General features: G+C 31.3%; 1 protein-coding gene across 12 annotated transcripts in view; it reads left to right on the forward strand.

Moving 5' to 3' along the window:
* LOC142321817 (membralin) overlaps positions 1–20684 on the forward strand; it is a 261594-nt gene that overhangs the window by 50594 nt on the left and 190316 nt on the right. For 10 of the 12 annotated variants that reach the window (XM_075360229.1, XM_075360228.1, XM_075360234.1 and 7 more), the window contains 2 exons: positions 1495–1609; positions 3321–3564. In XM_075360229.1, the coding sequence (XP_075216344.1) occupies positions 1495–1609; positions 3321–3564 (359 nt within the window). The remainder of the gene's footprint in view (positions 1–1494; positions 1610–3320; positions 3565–20684) is intronic. The other 2 variants (XM_075360235.1, XM_075360237.1) reach the window with 1 other exon arrangement.

Below are 20684 nucleotides of genomic sequence, written 5' to 3' on the forward strand. Positions count from 1 at the left end.
ATCAGGGAAAATTAACATCATTTCTTTGGTATTCCCTGGTCCCATTTATGGTACCAGGGAATACTAAAGAAATGATGTTCAAAATATTTTGAACCAGAAATTGAGAATTTTCAAAAAAAAAAATGTATATATATAATATAGGAAGAGTGCAAGATAATATATCGTATCAATAAAATAAAAACATAATGTCTTCTGGTATTGAGAAAAATTCAAACAATTGTAATCTAAGTTGCGTATAAAGAATAAAATGTGATGATTACATCGTAACGTATTTTGATTATATAAACAGTAGATCATTTAAGCATTATTTCTATGAAAATGTATAAAAAAATTAAAAAATGTATCGCATGGAAGATGTAATTTTTGACAAGCATAAAGTACTGGAGTAGTAGAAAATATTTAGAAATAGTACTTGAAATGATCAACAATAATAATAGTAAAAATAAAAGATTAGAACAGTTAGAAAAAAAATTACCCAATAAAATCTGATTGAATTGATGCTATAAAAACAGAAATTTAACTAAATGAAAAAATCTAGTCCTGTCAGTTTATACATAGAAAATTATTTTTTTATTAAGTGGACTCTATATGAAACTAGAATATTAAATTTCATTCAATTTGAATTTTTTTATTTTCTAAAATGGATTAATATTTTAAACAAAAAACAAATATAATTATATTGTAAATTACTCTGTTAATAATGTACATACTTGTACGATGATCATTTTCAGTGAAAATTTTATTTCTTCATAATTTAAGAACATGATAAGAATAAACATCTATTTAAACATTTAGTTGAAAAAAAAAACAAAGGAAAAATTGCGGAACTAACAAATGGTTAAAGGGAATTAGGTCAGATTGAGAGAATTAAAGTCACACTAGAAGAAGTAAATAAATACAATCTATTTGTAAAAAATACAACAGTTTGCTAAAATTAGGAAAACTTGATTTTATAGCATGTAATTGGTGGTTGGATAATAATAAGAATAGACACTATGTTGCGAATAATATCTGTACTTAAGGCTGCTATTGTATACCTTGCCTATGAAACTAACAGACTGAATAACAGTTGCATCGAGGAGAAAGAAATAGTATATCTAATGCAAGAAATTGTAAATGCATTTTGAAAACATTTGTTAAATATAACAGCCCATCTTTGTCCCTCTTTTTTCCTTCCTCTAACTAATATATGCTCATTGGCCTGCTACCTTTGATATGCAGTATGAATACGGTGGTAGGAGATAAGAAATTTTTACTTAAGTACAGTAACAGTATGATGTTGTACAAACCAGTTGTTTCATGGACACAAACATAAATATGCATATTCAACTGTGTTTTATTTTTAATAGAGGGTTAGCTGGAGTTGTTTATAAAGTGAAGCTTTAATTATTGTGCTGTTCTTTGTACTAATAAATAGTTAATTTTGTTTTGTTAAATTGTTCTACTCTTATATTTATAAGATGTTTCTTAAGTTCTGATTAAATTTGTTTTCAGTACATTCCTGGGAGTAATGAAACGATAAGTTCATTGTCATCAGATACTCAGAGTCATCTTATTATTTCACCGCTTAAAGAATCTGTGTCGGAAGTCGAGAGACTTGTTAGAGCAGGTACATGCATACTATTCAAGATTTGTATTTGTGGATCCACACTAACGATTTGCATGGTATATCTATAGTAACCTCTTCTCCTCTCTTACAATATTTAATCTATTATTTATTATTTATTTTCCACCAGTTTTTTATGAACATCATTTAAAATGTTCATTTTTATGAACATCATGACAATAGCATTAATATCAATTACAGCTAGCAGGAGGTAGACCAGCAGTCAATAATGTTCAAATTACTACTAAAGAAGAATCTGAGATAGATCTAAAAGATCTCTTTTAAACTGATCTCTTTTAATTTAATTTTTCTACTATTTTCTGATCTTTTATAATATTAAAAAAAAAATTTTAAATTTAATTAATTTTTTAGAAAAAACTTATTTTGTTTTCAAATAATGAGAGTACTTGTAGGAAATTTTTATTTGAAATTTTATATGTTAACCATATAAAATATAATACCGATTGAAATAAGAATGAAGTGTATTTTATCAATAGAGTAAATTATTGTATAATTTTTTTACTTATTTTTAATATGTTGGAGGATAATGAAACTTATCCTACTTAGGTTGGGACTGAATGTGGTTCGAATTTCAGTACTAATTTGTTTTGATGGGTTGTGGTATTGAGTTTTTACCTCAAAATTTGAGTTTATGTTTTCAAAATATATTAATCTTTTACAGTTGGGTAGTTTTTTATTTTGTATTACTTTTAAAATATATTAACAAAATTTTGTTTCCATTTTTATTTATGTAGGCAAGTAAACTGTAAAATTGTAAGAGTGAGACACTATTAAAACAACCAAAAGAACTTGAGATTTTATTGGTTTATTTATTCTGCAAAGGAATTGTGCTATATGTTAAATTTTCATTATTTTAAATTTTGTAAAACTGGTGAATGTGCATAAATGTGCTTTAAAATATTGACTGTCCTTAATTAAATAGTAACTCTGTAACACAGATATATGCTTCATAAAACTTTGTCATAAAAGATGAATCAGTTCCGAATATTATGTCAATAGATAAAAAATGTCATCTGAGTTTAAGCTGTTCAGTGATATTTTGTTTTTATACCTTGCTGCTTCTGGTGGTTGGTTAGACTTATTACTTCATTTGTCAGAATGTAAAAATGACTTATTTATTATATTAATTATCATGTATTATTATTTAATTTGCTGCCTAACTGCAAAAAAATAGTTGTGTTAAAATTTTTTCTCAATTTGCTTTCTTTGTAAATTCCACTGCACTTTTGCAGATATCTCTGCTTCTTCAGAATGAATTTTTGTAAAAACTATTTTAAAATTTTAAAACTTTAGAGATATGTGTTTATTGTTTCAGTCACTGAACTGAAAACTATATTTATATATTTTTCTTAATAAAAATCTGTTCAGAGAAAGACCTTTAAAAGTACTTAACAGAGTTAACAAAAAATGTAGTTGGCAAAAAACAATTTTGGTGCAATAATTAATTCTTCAGTAAGCACCACTTAGTATTCACTCAATATATTTATTACACCAGTTATGAGTGAATGTGAGATATCGTATTTAACTTGAATGGCTGTTTATTACTTTATTACTATTTGTGGTCAGGGTATAAGTTATTGACAGTTCTGGTTTGTGGTATTCTGCTTATCAATATCATACACAGCTTTATACATTAGCTATTGTTAATATTATTATTAGATTTTATGTAGGTAAATGCTATAATTGTGTTTAGTGTGGCCAGATGAAGAGTACATAGTTGAGTACTCTCTGGAATATGGTTTCTTGCGGCTGTCAGCGGCTACAAGACAGCGTCTCAATGTTCCTGTTCTTGTTGTGGCACTTGATCCTACTCGAGATTCTTGCTTTGGTGATACATTCTCAAGGTTTATTCTTGATGAATTTCTGGGGTATGATGATTTACTTATGGCCAGCATTAAAACTCTAGCCGAGTCTGAAGATAACAAGGGATATTTGAGGTAAATGTAGTCCATTTAAAGAAATGTTTCTTTTGTAATATTGATGTTTTATAAATTAATATAAAAGGCTTATTGCTTTACCCTATTTTTTTCCAGTTTTATGGCTATTATGAATATAAAGCACCTGAAGTACAAAAAGTGCCAATCAGAACTATTTCTGTTTGAGTAAGGAGTTTAATTATAAGCCAGCCACTTTGGTGAAGAGAATGAATGTGTCATTTGTATAAATTAGTGTTACCTGTATTACCTTACTGTGTTGTTTGTTATGAGAATATATTTAACTCTGTGAATAAGATGATGGAAAACTAGATCAGTCTTACTTCTCCTAGTAAGGCTATCATGGCATGCATATTATTATTATTGAGAAAGGCTGTGCTGTTTTTAGGGATGTCCTGTGATTCTTGTCTGACATGAATCACAAGACATGAAAAAGAAAGGCAATAATATTACCTTAAACGAAACTTGAAAATCATAAAATTAATAAAAACAATTAAATAAAGTACAGTGAAACTTCCATTAATAGACACTTCTCAATAACGGACTCTTCTTAATACTGAACATTTCTAGATTCCCCAGCTGTTTTATACTGGTATTAATGAATAAAATGCTTTTCAATAAACAGACCTTCTTAATAACAGATGCAGACAATGAATTTATTTATAAAAATTGTTCAATCATTCTGAAAAACAGATTGCATAAATAAAAATTGTAATTTTTCTTTTTTCATTTTATAACTCTGTGTGACTAATTTGTTTATTTGTGAATTGCATCACTTCCTGCCTAAATTTTGTTATTATGATATCAGTCAATTCATCATCCAGCATGATTCGTCATCAATGCTATGCAAGTGTATACTGTACATTGAACATGTGTAATATTTTTGTTACAGAATAATACTGTATTTTTTCTTGTACATTTTCTATACGAATGTTTACTGTACGTTCAATTATGTATTTAAAAAAAAACATTACAATCATTGTTACCGCAACTTAAAATATCCCAATATCATAAACACTTGACATTAAAAGAAAAAGTAGCTGTTATAAATGTCTACAAAAAGAAAAACTCACTGTGTATGATGTAGCAAAATATTTTGATGTTGGGAAAACTCAGATAAGCGATAGCTTAAAGAGCAAACTTGATATCCCTAGTCATGGAATGAAAATGAAAATCAGTTAAGCAAATGTACATTTCCTAAAATGCCAGGCCTAGCGATTGATAATTTAACTTCTAAGTGGTTTTGCAGGGCTTGTGCTAATAACATTCTGGTCTCTGAAACTTTGATAAGTGAGAAAGCCCTAGAAATTACTGAAGAATTCAGTTACAATGAATTTGAAGCATCTGGGGGTGGTTAGATAAATTCCAAATTAGACATTTCATCTAAAAATGTTTGTGATGATGCTATTGCTGTAGATGAGAATTCTGTGTCTGATTAGAAGAAAAGGTTAATTGAAATATTCGTGAGTTATAATGAAAGAGACATGTTTAATTGTTATGAGACTGGTCTTTTTTCCGGGTTTTTCCCATTGAAACAATCTATTTGAAAGAGGAAAAATGTACGGGGGGGAGGGAAGATATCAAAAGAAAGACTGACTGTTATGTTGGCTGTAAATATGTCAGGTGAATTTGAAAAACCACTAACAAACAGCAAAGCTCCAAAGCCACGATGTTTTAATGGCATCAATATAAATTCATTAGAAATTGAATGGTATTCAAATAAAAAATCTTGGATGACCAGGGACATAATGATGGACTGATTCTTAATTTTGATCGTAGAATGGCAAGGAAAAATAGGAAAGTCATACTATTCTTGGACAATGAAAAATCTGACGCTAATGTTAGCTTTGAAAATGTAAAATTTATATTTCTTCCTTCAAATAATATTGTAGTATGTCAACTGCTTGAGCAGAGGATTATTCAGAAGTTTAAAATTCAGTACAGAAAACTGGTATTACGGTACTTATTGTCAACAATGAAAGTAACAGATGCTGATGAGCTTTCTAAAAATTAATGTTTTTAGTGGATGTAATTTTTTGGATTCATATGGCTATAAAGCAGGTTACTACTGACATGACAACAGGGAGAAAAACAGTGTTTGTAAAAAACTGAATTAACTTCCACAAACTAACTTCAATTCTGACATTGAAAATCTTACTGAACCAAATGAAAATTCTGTGGAACAGATTGAATTACAAGACTTATTGAACCATTTGGAAACTACAGAGTACCTGAAGTTCACAACACGTGAGGATGTATAGAATGACACCTGTGATCTTGTTGCTGCCTCGAACTTGACTACCAAAACAAATGACAATGACTCTGACAACGATGTTAATGACAATGAACCCAGATTTAATCATAAAGGGAAGCAAGAGAAGAGGCTAGAAAATTAAGCAATATTTCTTACAAAAGGGATTAATAGAACGCATTATTTTATTATGAGAAGTGCAGTTGCTTGTTGAAAAAATATGTACCAGAACTTAGTTCAAACTAAAATAGACAGCTATTTTAAACTATGTATCCCATTTTAGTACAGTACAGTAGTTTTATTGGTCGATTATAGTAATACAGTATTATTTTTTCATTCAACTATGAACGTAGAGGACAGTGTTTAAATTTTCAAAACAAAAAAAAAACATTAAAAAAGCTTGAATTTTAGAAAGTTGTTTTAATTAGGAACTAATTTTTTTAAAAGCTTTTTTTTATGAAATAAATACGCAATACTGTTGTCTTATTCAAAGTGTTTTTTTTTCTGTACAATAACTGAACATAATACTGTGTTCACATTTTTCTAAATAGCAGATGCTCTAAATAATGGAAAGATTGTTGTTCCCAAGCTGTATCTGATATTGGGAAGTTTTACTTAATTAAAATTATAATTATATTAAGGGATTAAAAATTAAGTAAACCAAAGGAAAACTAGATATGGGTTTATCATCATTATAAAAATATTATATTTCAGATAGCAGGACAAAAAAATAATTAAGCAGAAAACTACACAAAATAATAAAATAAATTATTTAAATAATTAAATATTTAAATTAATTATTTAAATAATTAAATTTATGTCCTGATGTGTATGCGTTTGAGTATAATCAGTTAATTCTACTACTAAATAAATATCTTCAACTTCAAGCAGGCATCTAAGAAGATCTTACTTTTCATTTAAATGCATTAGTATTGTTAATGCATTTTATATAATTAGCAATCTTATTTATTAATGTAGCCCATGAAATATATAAAACTGTTATAAAATGACTTTTTACTGTAGGAAGAATTTGATGATACAAATTTAATTTTTGGAAAAGTATTATCACTTCTGCAAAAAAATACAAACAGAACTTTGTAAACATTTGTTTACTTTGTAAATCTACTAAGAAATAAATCTAACTGCCTAAACAAAGGAAAAGATTATACAGTGATCAGAGTATTACAACTTTTTAATATTATGCTTCTATGTAATAGGTAAAGATTTATTTGCAAAAAGATGAGTTCTTTCCAACAAACAGTACCATTTTTATAATTAAATTTCTTTTGTACATCTGTTGTATTTAATTCATGGTGGCTTTTGCTTCCACCTTATTCTATTAATATGTGATTGTAGAGCAGTTAGTGGTTTTTATTTCATTCTCATTCACCTTTACAATAACTGGATTTCTTATTGATCATGTCCGTGCTTCAGGTTGTTTAATTTTTTCAAGAAATCACTTTTGTTTAATTACACATTTCTTATGTTAACATTAAATGTTTGATTCTTTCAGAGATCTTTTTTTATTAAAATTAAGAGAAAAAAAGTATTCTATAGTTTGGAGATCATCATCCTCATTCATTTAGGTGTGACACTATGGTTTAAAGTATGAAAATAAATCAAGATAAATAAATAATAAATTTTATCTGTTAAAGACAAAGTCATGTACTAGGAGTCTGTTAACATTGATCTATAAAAATATAACGAGAAATTACAAATAACTAAAGTAAATTTTATTTAATAACTAAATTGTATTCAACATTACTGACTCCCTTAAATTAATTTATCCATTTTATCAAAAGGAAATGAAAGAATTACTTCATTGGATCATAAATAAAAAATATTTATATCAATGTAATTAACAGTAATTAGAAAATTGATACAAGATAATCTTGTACCATCTCATTTAGAGTTCATTTTTTCCTATTTTAAAGATAGAACTGTTGACCATGGTAAAAAAAAAATATCAAACAAAATAGATTATTAAAACCTCCAAAAAACAAATGACTCTTAATATCTTATATAGCTATCACTAGTAGTACACATCAGCTCTATCAACACAGCTATCATTATTAGTTTTATATTTCAGTCTGGATTGCAAATAATATTAAGTTAAATTAAAAATACGATGTCTCAGTAAAATATCTCAGTAAATATATCAATTCTTAAATTTTTTTCTTTTCAAGATATAATTATCTAACTATTAATTTATAATAAACTTAAAACAATAGGCTTTAACCATATACAAATTTTAATTGTTTAACTCCTATTAGTCAATAGTAAGAATATTCTGTAGGTTTTCATTAGGACTACTAGTGTCCTTGATGTAGTATGCCAAATAAAAGAATCTAACACAGGACAGTCTACAACATTGTGTTCAGTATCTTCAGTTATGTTTTTATTATACATTGAACTGATAATTTCATTGTAAAATTGTACCTAGTAAAATCAAAGAGAATACAAAGTTTATATAATCACAGCTAGGTAATCATTCTAACCTTTTTAATAAAAGTCTTGTATTTTAAATACTGCTTGGTTTTCCAATATTTAGCAGATTTTCAATATTAAGTCTGTGAATAGTAAAGCAGGAAGAGTTTGTAACCTTTTTGTCTTGGGATATCAAAAAATCTCTGTATCTTACAGCTAGTTTCTGCTCTTCAGCCGACTTGAACACAATTTATTCTGGCTCCATAATACTATCTTCACCAATAATATAAAAGCTGGATCATAATTAGGACATTCAGTTAAAATCAGTAATGTTGACATCAATAATCCTAAGGCAATCTTTTAGCACATTTTGAGTATTTTTACTTCAGGCATCAAAAAAAAGTTTAATCCAGAATTTTAAAGCTCATTATGCACTTAATAACCATACCAAGCATTTAATAAAGAGGTTAATCTTTAAAACAATTTTATGGTAAGGTTAGAGGATTTATGGTAATTACAGACAATGGATTAATGGTAAGGATAGAGGCACGAGCTTGTATCCTTAGATATATTTTTTGTATCTTTCTTTTGTAACTTTCTCTAGATCATCCATATACTAAAACACCAAACTTCAAAGCCATGCAGTGACTTAAGATACTGAACTGTCAAATAATATAGTCATAATTTCCCAAAAATTAATTTACTTTTACCATAAGTGGTTTCATAAGTTTACTGTAATCAGCATTTTCATTTTTTATAAAATACTCTGATACTTAATTAAATTTGTTTATTTGAAAATTGGATACCAGAAAATTTTACTTTTTGCATGCAGTAGACTATTTTTTTCAATGCAAAGATTTAAAAATCCTTAATTTGTCATACCTAGTAAAACTGATTATTTTATTCTTTTAGGATTCAAAGTCAAAAATTAAGGTCACAACATTCTTCAAATATTTTTAATTTATATGTGCATCAGGCTAAGAAGATGATATTGTTATTTGCGAACATTGGCAGAAAAATGTCACATTCCCTACTAATACTTATTCCAGAACTACTTCTGCAAAATAAGTCTGTTATGTCTGAAATAAAAAAATAATTACAGAAGGCTCAGAGTTTCTGCTTGAATGAACTGATACATCAATTGAACTGAATTCACCACTTTATTTCTGGAGAAGAATGCTAACTGGATCATAAAATAATAGTAATATTGTAATCAGTTTACCACTCAAATCAATACTTTTTACACAGCTTATTCTGATTCACTAAGTCATAACCAAGCTGAAAATCTTTGAAAATAGGTGACAAGGATTTATTTAGCTACAAAGTTTTTTTTCTTAATTCAGATGAAAGGTTGAGGTAGTGATCCTCACAATTTCTATTTAGGTAAAAGCAAGTTTATTTTGTTCAGTTTAGTAGGCAAGGATACTTTTTGAAAAAAATAAAAGCAAATAATTTAAACATATAGTTTAGTAGTACTATGAGGGTATATTAGATATAAACGGGATTTTTATTCCTGAGCGTCTATGATTGGTAGGGCTGAGCCCACACTTCTAGTATGCTTGGGTGGGGTCATTAGGTGTGGGGAGAGCTGACCGTTCCACACTCCCAATCAATTCCTCAGTAATGTTCATGGTGTCTGAGCAACAGGATCACCCCTCCATTGCGCAACATATAATTTTAAAATTTCTTGCTCGTGAAGGAGTTAAAATGATGGAAATTTTCCGGAGATGACTGCACAGTTTGGGGACCAAATATTGTCAAGGACTCTCGTGTGTTTGGCTGGCATAAAGAGTTCAAGGAAGGACAAGAACGATTGGAAAATCAGGAACACGATCGCTGTCATTGGACCAGCATTACAGATGAACAAATTTGCACAGTTCGAGACATTCTTGAAGACGATCGATGAACAAGAGTATCTGAAACTGCAGAACAGGTTGGATAAGTTATGGGAGCTGTCAAGTGATCATCATAAAAGATCTTTACAGTTCCTTAAAGTATGTGCCAGATGGGTCCCTCGCCTTTTGACCACAGATCAGAAGTCGAGACGTTTGGAGGTCTGTCAGAGGCTTACAGCAAGGTTTGTGATAGAAGGTGATGCATTTTTGAGTCAGATCGTCAACTGCGATGAAATGTGGGTCCACCACTATATTCCCTAGTCAAAATAAGCCAGTATGGAGTGGTGGAGGAAAGGAGAGGTAGTCCCAGTGAATGCCTAGACTGGACTGTCAGTTGGCAAGGTTCTGTCAACCGTTTTTTTGACCGGTGAAGCGTTTTGCTGATCGATTTTTTGCATGAGTGACGCACTATCAATACTGCTTACTACAGAGAGCTGTTGAACGAGGTGAGGGCTGCATATCACAAAAGACAAGACCAACCGATTTGAGAGGCCATCTTCCTCCACGACATCGCCAGCCCCGTACTGCAGCTCTAACAGTCTCAAAACTAGAAGAAATGCACTGGACTCAACTTGATCATCCTCCCTATAGCCTGGACCTATCACCCTGTGATTTTCAATTTGAAGGTGATGAGGGCGTGGAGGGATTTTTGTGCAATTGGCTCCTGATAACCAGCTTCATTGTACGATGCTGTGATAAAATACCTTCCTTCTTGGTGGGAAAAATGTATTTCTAAAGCAGGAAACTGCATAGAAAAATGAATTATATTTGCCTTTTATTTTTCAATAAATAAATTAAAAAAAAAAAAAAAATAATAGAAAGTTTAGCAATTAAGTTGCACTTTCTAATTTCTTTTTATAACTGATGAATTACACTGAATCTATTTCTGGTTTAAAGTGTACTCAAAAGATGAACGTAAAAATGCCTGTACTTTTTCTTAATTGTTACAAAATAATTTTCATGCCGTGGCTGAATAGCCGTTACTTGATTAACTCTGTGCTTCAGTACATTGATCTGCTGCAATGACTCTAACAATAGATATGAGATTATATTTAAATTTATCTAGGTCATAATTTATTATGGTTTTATTTGAATTAAGGAGGTAGTTAATAAAATAATTTTATAATACATTCATTTTGCTTTTACGACAGTGATTGAATTTATAATTATCATTTGTACAGTTCATACAAGCATCTTCATACCCGGGTCTTCATATGGGTATGCAGATAGCATCTGCATACCCATATTATGCTTGTATGAGCTGTATAAACATGTGCAGTATAGGCAAATAATTTTTAATAGATTTTCATTATTTCGTATCAAATCTGTTGTGCTTTTTCCATGCTCAAAGAATAAGAATATTTACTAGGATAATTTGAGCAAGATCTCCCATTTCGTAGATAAATATTAAACCTTCTATTAACTCAACAGGACATTTGTATCATATTGCACACAAGGTCTGATAAAAAATACTTGGAATTTTAGTTTTTCTCAAAAAATCTCTTTATTTGTCAATATCGATCTTGTCACCTTCAAAGTACTCCCTTTCAGATATAATACGTTTATGCCACCACTTTTTCCAATCTTTGAAATACCTCTGGAACACAATTTTTAGTATGGTGTTTAGCTCCTTCAGCAATTCTGTCTTTATCTCTTTAAGTGTTGGCAAAACGTTGTCCTTTCATGGTTCTTTTCAGCTTGGGGAGTAGGAAGAAGTCACAGGGGGCCATGTCTGGCAAATACAGAGGCTGAGGTATCATAACAGTGTTGTTTTTGGACAAAAATTCATATTCAAGCCATGAAGTGTGAGCAGGTGCATTATCATGGTGCAGTTCCCATGAATTGTTTCACCATTAATCCATGCATTTTCTTTGGATTGCTTCATGCAAATAGTATAGAACTTCCAGACAGTACTCCTTATTGGCCGCAAACCTGATGACAAGAACTCACAATCCACTAAGCCGTTAAAATCAAAGAACATAGTAATTATTAGAATCTTCACATTTGATCAAACTTGACGAGCTTTTTTGGGTCTTGGCTTTTCAGGTAGCTTCCATTGGGACGATTGGGCCTTAGTTTATATGTCATACCCATATACCCTTGTTTTATATAACCAGTTGTGTCTGCTTGAGCAGTCTGGAATATTGTTCACTTTATTCAGCAACACCTAATTAATGTTCATTTGACACTGTTTTTGGTTGAAATTCAACAGTTTTGGAACTAATTTTGCTGCCACACATTCCATGCCAAAACATCAGAGAAAATTCTTGGCTTGAGCCAAATGATATGCTATTATCAATAGCAATCTCTCTGATAGTGATTTGCTAATTGTCCATAATCATTTCCTTCATTTTTTCATTGTCATTGGTTGCTGATGTGTTGGGACGTCCAAGGTGCTTGTCATCTTCAGCATCTTCAAGCTCCTCTTGGAAACATTTTTTCTACTTGTAAACACTTGTTTTTTCTTAGAAGAATCACCAAAAGCAACATTCAACGTTTCCATTGCAGTGCTGCACTTCATTATTCCATTCTTAAAACAAAATTTAATGCAAATTCTTTGTTCCATTTACTCCACAAGTTAAAAATTGTTGACTGTACCAAACACATGTAACCTTTTCAACAGTCAACAGTAAATTAAGCATCCAATATGGCTACCAATATAAATATCCATTAGGAACAAGTATACCAACGCAACAAAAAAAAATTGTGATAATTGGACTTATACAGTTCTGGAGATTTAAAAATTCCGCATATTTTTTTAGCAAATTTACATTATGTAGATTGTGATTCTCACCTTTTTAGCTCCACATACCCCCTAAAATTAAAAAAAAATATATAATGATCCCTCCAAGCCAAACTCAATGAAATGTAGTTAAAATTATTTAGCTGTGTAGATAGCGACGGGTATGAAGATGCTTGTATGAACTGTACAAACATATGCAGTTTACAGGTTCCAACTTTGTGTTTATGTGCTCCTTGTAATTTTGTCTGCTAGAATAATATTCGCTGTGAGAGCATCATGTTCTAACATGCATATGATACGTTTGAACAAGTCGTACTCTCTCTCAGCAGTATAAAAGAGGTGTAAGGGATTGCAGAACGTTAGATTAGTTTAGAATGTGCATATGGTGCCTTTATTTAAGATTTTAAAAGCATAGTTTCAATGAAAATAATAATAATTGAGGTTTCAGTTGTTTAGTGTGCAGTCAAATGGTGTAACTTTTTTTTCAATTAAATTCTTTTTTTAATTGATAAATTTGTGAAAACAAAAAGTAAGCCATCTACATACAATGAATTGATTGGTAAAAAGACAAGATTATATAATGACAGTTATTTTAATTATTGTTTTACCTCACTGGATGGAAAACCACAGTGTATTGTTTGCTTTCAAATCCTCTCCAGTGAAAGCATGAAACTATCAAAATTAATTTAACTCTTGGAAACTAAACATCCACATCATAAAAGCAAACCCTTGAAATCTTTTGAAAGAAAATTACATAGCTTGAGAAATCCACAAGCTTCTGTTTGAAAATCAAGCCGTACTGATAAAAGTACACCTTTATCTTATCTCAGATAAGTATCTTATCTCAGCATTAAGAGTAGCTAAATTGTCCAAACCGCATACTGTTGCAGGAAACCTCATATTGCCCTCTGCAATTGATATAATCAGTGTTTTAATAGGCGTGGAAGAAGAAAAACAAAATGGAAAAAATTCCACTTTCTAACAATACAATATCAAGGTGAATTGATAACATGGCTGCCAATGTTTTCAGTTAGATAATTTAGTAAGTCAGTTCAGCTGAATTTTTTAGTATTCAATTTGATGAATCAACAGATGTGACAAACATTTTTTGGTTCTTGTGTTTTGTGAGATATGAATGCAATAGGGAATGCAATAGATCAATTAAAGAAAATGTTGTTTTGCAAATCAATTCCTGGTTATGCAACAGCACAATGTTTTTTTGATGTCTTTTATGAAGCTACTAAAAACTGTAACATAGATTGGACAAAGTGTATTGCAGTATGTAATATGGTGCAAAGCCAGTAACACGAATTTCTGAAAAATTAAAAGATCATCTTATACCAAAGGTGGAATGGATGCACTGCTTCCTTCACAGACATGTTCTTGCCACAAAAAATATGCTGGAAAATATCAAAATTCTTTGTAAAGGTGTAAAAATGCTTAATTTGATTAAAAGTCGACCATTACAAAAGGTGTTGTTTGCTAAATTCTGCTATTAAATGGGCAAAAAGAAAAAAATTCTTCTTTTCCATATAAAAATCAGATTGTTATTGCAGGAAAAGTGTTAACCTGGTTATTGAAATTGCGAGATGAATTAATATTTTTCCAGGATAAACAAGTGCATTCTCAATGTTTTTACAGAATAATGAGTATATATTGCTGTTTACTTACTTAGCTGATATATTTTTGCATTTAAATGACTTGAGTGTGAATTTATGAGGACATGATAAAAACATTTTATTAGTAACAGACAAAGTTCATGCCTTCATTAAGAAACTTGTTATCTGGATTATTTGATATGTTTCCACTCACTATATTGGGAAAAATTTGGATGAAGACAGTTTGGATTCATCACAATTTGGAGAGGATGAAGATGCATTGTGTGAGCTAAAAAGTCAGTTGGTAGAGAATTTCCTGGAAAGTAAAAATGATTTCTTGAAGAGATGGGTTCTTAATCCATTTGGTGAAAATTTTGCAGCTGCCAAGTTACCAGTTGAGATTCACTAACAGCTCATCAAAATGTCTGCAGATAAAATGTTACAGCTACAATACATATCTGAAGATTTAGATACATTTTGGCTTGCTCATCAAAGTGAATATGGAAATTTAGTTACAGAAGCATTGCAAATATTAATCCCTTTCACCATATTGTACCTGTGTGAGAAGGGCTTTTCATCTATGGATGCACTAAAAACTGAATATAGGAATCATCTTTTATTACATGAAAACATTTTGCTTTTGGTGTTTCTAATATAGATCCACATATGGAAAAACTTTTAAATGGGAAAAAAATGCAACCATCTCATTAATTTATTTTATTTACATGTGTACTTATAAATGTAAATAAAATATTTTTAATAAATGATTTTTATTCTCATAAAATGATTTCATTATTGTGTATGTGTAAAGTTTAGGCCAATTTCTCAACCCACTTTCATATCACTGTGACCCCCAGGTTGAGAAGTGCTGATTACATATCTCTTTTTCTTTAATAATCTATTAGAAATAAAATCTATTAAGTTGTTTAAACTACCTACTTGAAAATTAAAATCTCCGCTAATTGTCTATTAGCGGACAATAGATCATAGAACAAAGAGTTTTCATTCTTGAACAATATTTTGCTATAAAATCGTACGCGAGTGTAAAAGAATTATTTCAAATTAAATTTGTTGGTGTTCCTCCGCCAGAAAAATTTCAATTTCTAGGCTAGCAAACCGATTTCGAGAGACAGGTAGTGTTTGCGACAGAAAATGTAGTGGTCGACCAACTCGCTTTACAGATGACGTTTTAGAGAATGTGAAAATAAGATTTCTCAATTTTCCATGGAAAAGTTTACGAAAACTTTCAATGCAAGTTGGTTTGTTATATTCGAGTGTTCAGAAAGCTGCAAAAAAATAGAAATTGTATCCGTATTGCGTACGATTAGTCTAAGAGCTTCGCCTCCAGATTTAAACAAGCGATTGCAATATTGCCGTTGGTTTAGGTCTCTCGAAAATGATAACGGAATTGAATTTTTAAACACAATGTTCTTTAGTGATGAAGCTTGGATCCATCTCGCCTTCAGATTTAAACAAGCGATTGCAATATTGCCGTTGGTTTAGGTCTCTCGAAAATGATAACGGAATTGAATTTTTAAACACAATGTTCTTTAGTGATGAAGCTTGGATCCATCTCGATGGTTATGTGAACAGTCAAAACTGTCGAATTTGGGCAGTTGAAAATCCTAACGCTTTAAAAGACAAATCTTTGCATCCTGAAAAAATTGGTTGTTCTATGGTAAAAGACATTCTGTTCATAACATGACCGGAAACAGCACAAAAGTTTACACAGCTCAAGGAGAATCAACTCACACTGCCGTATCTATACCGGTTGAGTAGCGCTACCGACTTTGTCACAAAACAAATTTTCCCTTTCTTAGAAAAAAAATTACCAGACATTAACAATTTGGTAACAGGACTAAAAAATCACTCTGTAGTAGTAGTATTAGTAGTAATATTTGCTCCCTTCAATTTATGGGAGTGGTTAGAATTTCAAACTTTTTCTGAAATATTAAAAGCTCTCAGGATTGCTTGCTAACTTTTCTGCTTCCCAATTTGAGCAATTTCTTATTCATTCATAAATGCTCAGTCAGAAAATTTTCAAGAATAGTGACAAAAGTTTCAAGATTGGCAACCCATTCATTAGTTAACATTAAACAAGATTAAATTTTTAACTTTATCCTAATACTTTAAATTACTCTTAATTTCCATAATGTGAGGCTGCCCAGAAAATTGATTATTTAGGCTTATTTATGCATCTTTGTTTTTAAATTGTCAGATATCTTTATGAAGATTATCAACTATTTGTGCTATAAAATTCTGCAGGTTGGTTACACTTGTTTTAGTCATTTTTATCTTAACACAAATTTGAAACAGTTAGATATAAGCAGTAGCACATAAATATTTAATTGTGGGTAATATTCTTTATTAAGTTCAAAATGAAGCACTTCATCTGTTTACCAGATGACCTTGAGCAATTGAGACAAGACAAGGAATCTTCTATCTATATAGAAAGTGGTTCGTTTGTAAGTTTTGGCTTGCAGAACATTTAACCGTGCTTTCTGCTCCCTCTGTGAAATTAAACCGTACAAAACTTCTTGGGGTACAAATTGAGGGGTAAATTTTGTTCTTCCTTCTGATTTTTGATCTAAGAAATTGAATAAAAGTGGTCCCAGACCTCTATCTCACCCCGAGGTTTTAAGAAAAACTGGTTAAAACCCAAAAAGATTTTGTCAGAAAATACCCTTTTTAGGTTTTGAATAAAATAACTTTGTTAATTTACCAATAAACAAATAAAAATTTCTAGTTAACTTTAGATTAGAGAATCTAATTCTGAGAAAATTGATGTAAATAATGTCTATTAAAATTAAACTCAAATTTGAGAAGTTCAACTTTAATTAGAAAAAAAAAACACAAACTGGATTGAAAAAGTGTTAGAATTTTAAACAGAACAATTTTTCATCAATGTTTGAACAACATAATGGAAATGAAAAAAAATAAAAAACTTATCATGAAAAGAAATAAAAAACTTATCAATAACAAAAAAAATTAATAAAAAAGAGGTTTAAAAAATAAAAATCACACACCATTAAATTATTAAATATTAAAATGGTTACTTTATAAATCTGCAAATAACTCTTCAAAGCAGTTGCTCAATTATGGTCGCTGTTCTGTTCAATGCGTAGTTTAGCTCAGCAAATCCATGCTATCTAGTTACGTCTAATAGCATCATTATTATTACTAGTTACAGCTTCAGCTTCTATTATATGATGTCTAAATTCTTCTTGTGTGCAGATATGAGTAGAATAGACTATTGACTTCATTCAACCCCAAAGGATAAGTCTGCTGGCATGAGATTGGGAGATCGAGATGACCATTTTTTTACTGGTCTGTTCTGACCAATCCGTTGCTTACTAAATATGTTATTTAAATTATTTATCACATTATGAACAGTTGTGAGTAGGTGCACCATCATTGAAAAACCACATCTGCACTCTATCTGCAAATGGAATATCTTCCAAGAGTTCAATCAGATTTGTTTGTAAAAAAATGTAAGTACTGTTCTCCATTGAGCATTGGAGGTAACAAAAGAAGGTCTGTGATTTTATCACCAAGAAGACCAAACCATACATTAAATGAAAAAGTGCATTGGGAATGATTTTCAATGGGAATTGAAAGTCCAATGGGGACTTTGTTTCAAGGGGTATTTTCTTCTCCCTAAGTGTGAGTATTTTGATAATTTACAATGCCATTTCTTGTAAAACAGGATTCATCAGTAATTAGAATATCATTAGGAAATCAGGATGTTGTTCACATTCTGTATTTAACTAGCGATGGAATTTTATCTATTTATTGTTACCACATATATGCCTAACTTAATATCTGTGGACGATAACGGTAGCAGCTCAGATGTCAGCAGTAGCACAGTATACATATGCGCTGATACAAGCATCACTCCCATCACACAAATGATCGCACAGTTCTCCCACCATAGCGGCACTGTGGCCCCACCACTCTCAGGCTTCAATAAAAGAGCATGCACGAGAGTGAATTTTCAATTCATTGTCAATCACCACGTGGAGAAGACTTAAAAGAAAAAGAAGATGGAAGAAGACAGAAGAAGTTCCCTGGCTGCCTCAATGTGGAACCTCCTGGCAGATGCTAACATCTCCGCAGGAGCAGCAAACCTGGTCGGCCCACTGAGGGAGCTGCTGGACGCAGATGCTACTTTCCTGCTCCAGCCCGCCAGGCTTCAATTGCCCTGGCCAGTGGACTCAGCAGCAGGAGCTGGTCCAGCATGGGATCGCTCAGGGAGAACGGCCTTGGCCGTACTGGCAAAGGATGACAAGACACCTACCCGACACTGCAGGACTGTGGGGGCCACCATTGCCAAAACTGCTGCTGAGGAGAAGCCCGGTCTGATTTCAATGGATGAGCCGCAACACCCCGACTACAGCCAAGTTGACTTCACCAGAGATCAGCTTTCAAACCCAACAGCTTTTCTTACAGCTAACAACAAAAACTGCCCTTTTCAGGGATACCACAAGGTTATTACATGCTGTCGAAACCGTTCAGCGACATTATCAAAATCAGATGGTGAATGGGTATAATTATTGCTCCCATAATGTTCACTTCACATTTGATTGCAAAACATGAAAGCAATGTGACAAACCTTTTGGTACTTGAGGTTGGAGATAATTGTACCGCATTCAACACTGCTTCTTCAGCGTTGGCATTTCTCACAAAATGTTCACGACCATCATTGTGGCTTAAGCATATCTGTTTCTTGAACTCGTTTCTCCAAAGCTTGAAATGTTTAATGAACCGGTACCCCTTGATCTGGATAATTTTCCCGTCCGGTAAAGCCCATCAGGGCTATGAATGGAGGGGGTTGGCATGGCGACCGTAACCATCACATGGCAGGTGTTTTCCCCTATGTGGTCAGAATGTATTCATGCACAGCAGTAAATCCATTTTTATTTACCTTATCATGAATGTTGCTTGTGACATTCACATCGGTGGCATCCTGGCTGAGGTTAAGACCGGAAGATGTCATAACTGAGGTATTGAAGATGATCTCATTATGGGTAATATGGGACTCAATATTTATGGGTAAATCCCATAAGGGCTAGGTATGAAGGGGGTGGTGTGATGTGGGTAACTATCACATGGAGGTTGTCTGCCCCTATGGGTCAGGATGTATTCATGGACAGCAGCCAATCCATTTTTATCTACTGAAATGAAAACAAATTTGTGGTATTACCCATTGTGAATGATTGATCGAACAATAACAGCACAAATATAGCTGAAATGAATATTCAAATGCTAGACACTAAACTTAATTGTTGATCAGCTGTTATTGCCAACTTATGAAAACAAAAATTTTTAATTATATCACTTTTCCGACCCAGTTTGTGTGATTTTATAATCAAAGTTGAACTTCTCAAATTAGTGTTTAATTTTAATAGACATTATTTATATCAATCTTCTCAGAATTAAATTCTTTACAATGTTAAGTAGGAATTTTTATTTGTTTATTGGTAAATTAACTGTTATTTTATTCCAAACCTAAAAAAGTGTATTTTCTGACAAAATCTTTTTGTGTTTTACCAAGTTTTTCTTAAAACCTAGGTGAGATAGAGGTCTGGGACCACTTTTATTCATTTTCTTATATCAGAAATCAGAAGGAAGCACCAAATTTACCCCTCGATTTATACTCCAAGAAGTTTAGAACAATTTTGTTCTGTTCAATTTTCACAGAGGGAGCAGCAGAAAGCAGGGCTAAATGTTTCGTGAGCCAAAACTCTTCTAATGAAGCGTTTTCTAATCTATGTCTTATACAAACTTTTTTCTTATTTTTGGTCTAGAAACATCTTCAAAGAGATTGCCATGCAATTTGCAATCGTTCTGTATAATTTTTCTGGCCCTGCTCTCTAGAATGCAAGAACCTTGAAGTAAAAATTAATCCTGACCTCTTTAAAATGTGTGATTTAATAGGGCCGTTTTGATTTAACAAACATACACTGTATGAGAATAAATCAGTTTTTTATGTGTGTTTTCGGTCTCTTATTTCAGAATAGACATGAAATAATGATTCATGAGTTAGTTTGAGTACTTATATAAAAAAATAATACATCCATTTGAAGTTTCCCAAAAAAAAAAAAACATAAGCTGGTTGCTTGACCAATTCAAAAAAATTGAAACTTACCCAGTTGTTTCCTTTTCCTACATGTTCAGGACCTTAAAAATATAATTTAAAAATTTTTTAT

This window comes from Lycorma delicatula, chromosome 3 (assembly GCF_047948215.1).
Source record: "Lycorma delicatula isolate Av1 chromosome 3, ASM4794821v1, whole genome shotgun sequence".
Taxonomy (NCBI): Eukaryota; Metazoa; Arthropoda; class Insecta; order Hemiptera; family Fulgoridae; genus Lycorma; species Lycorma delicatula.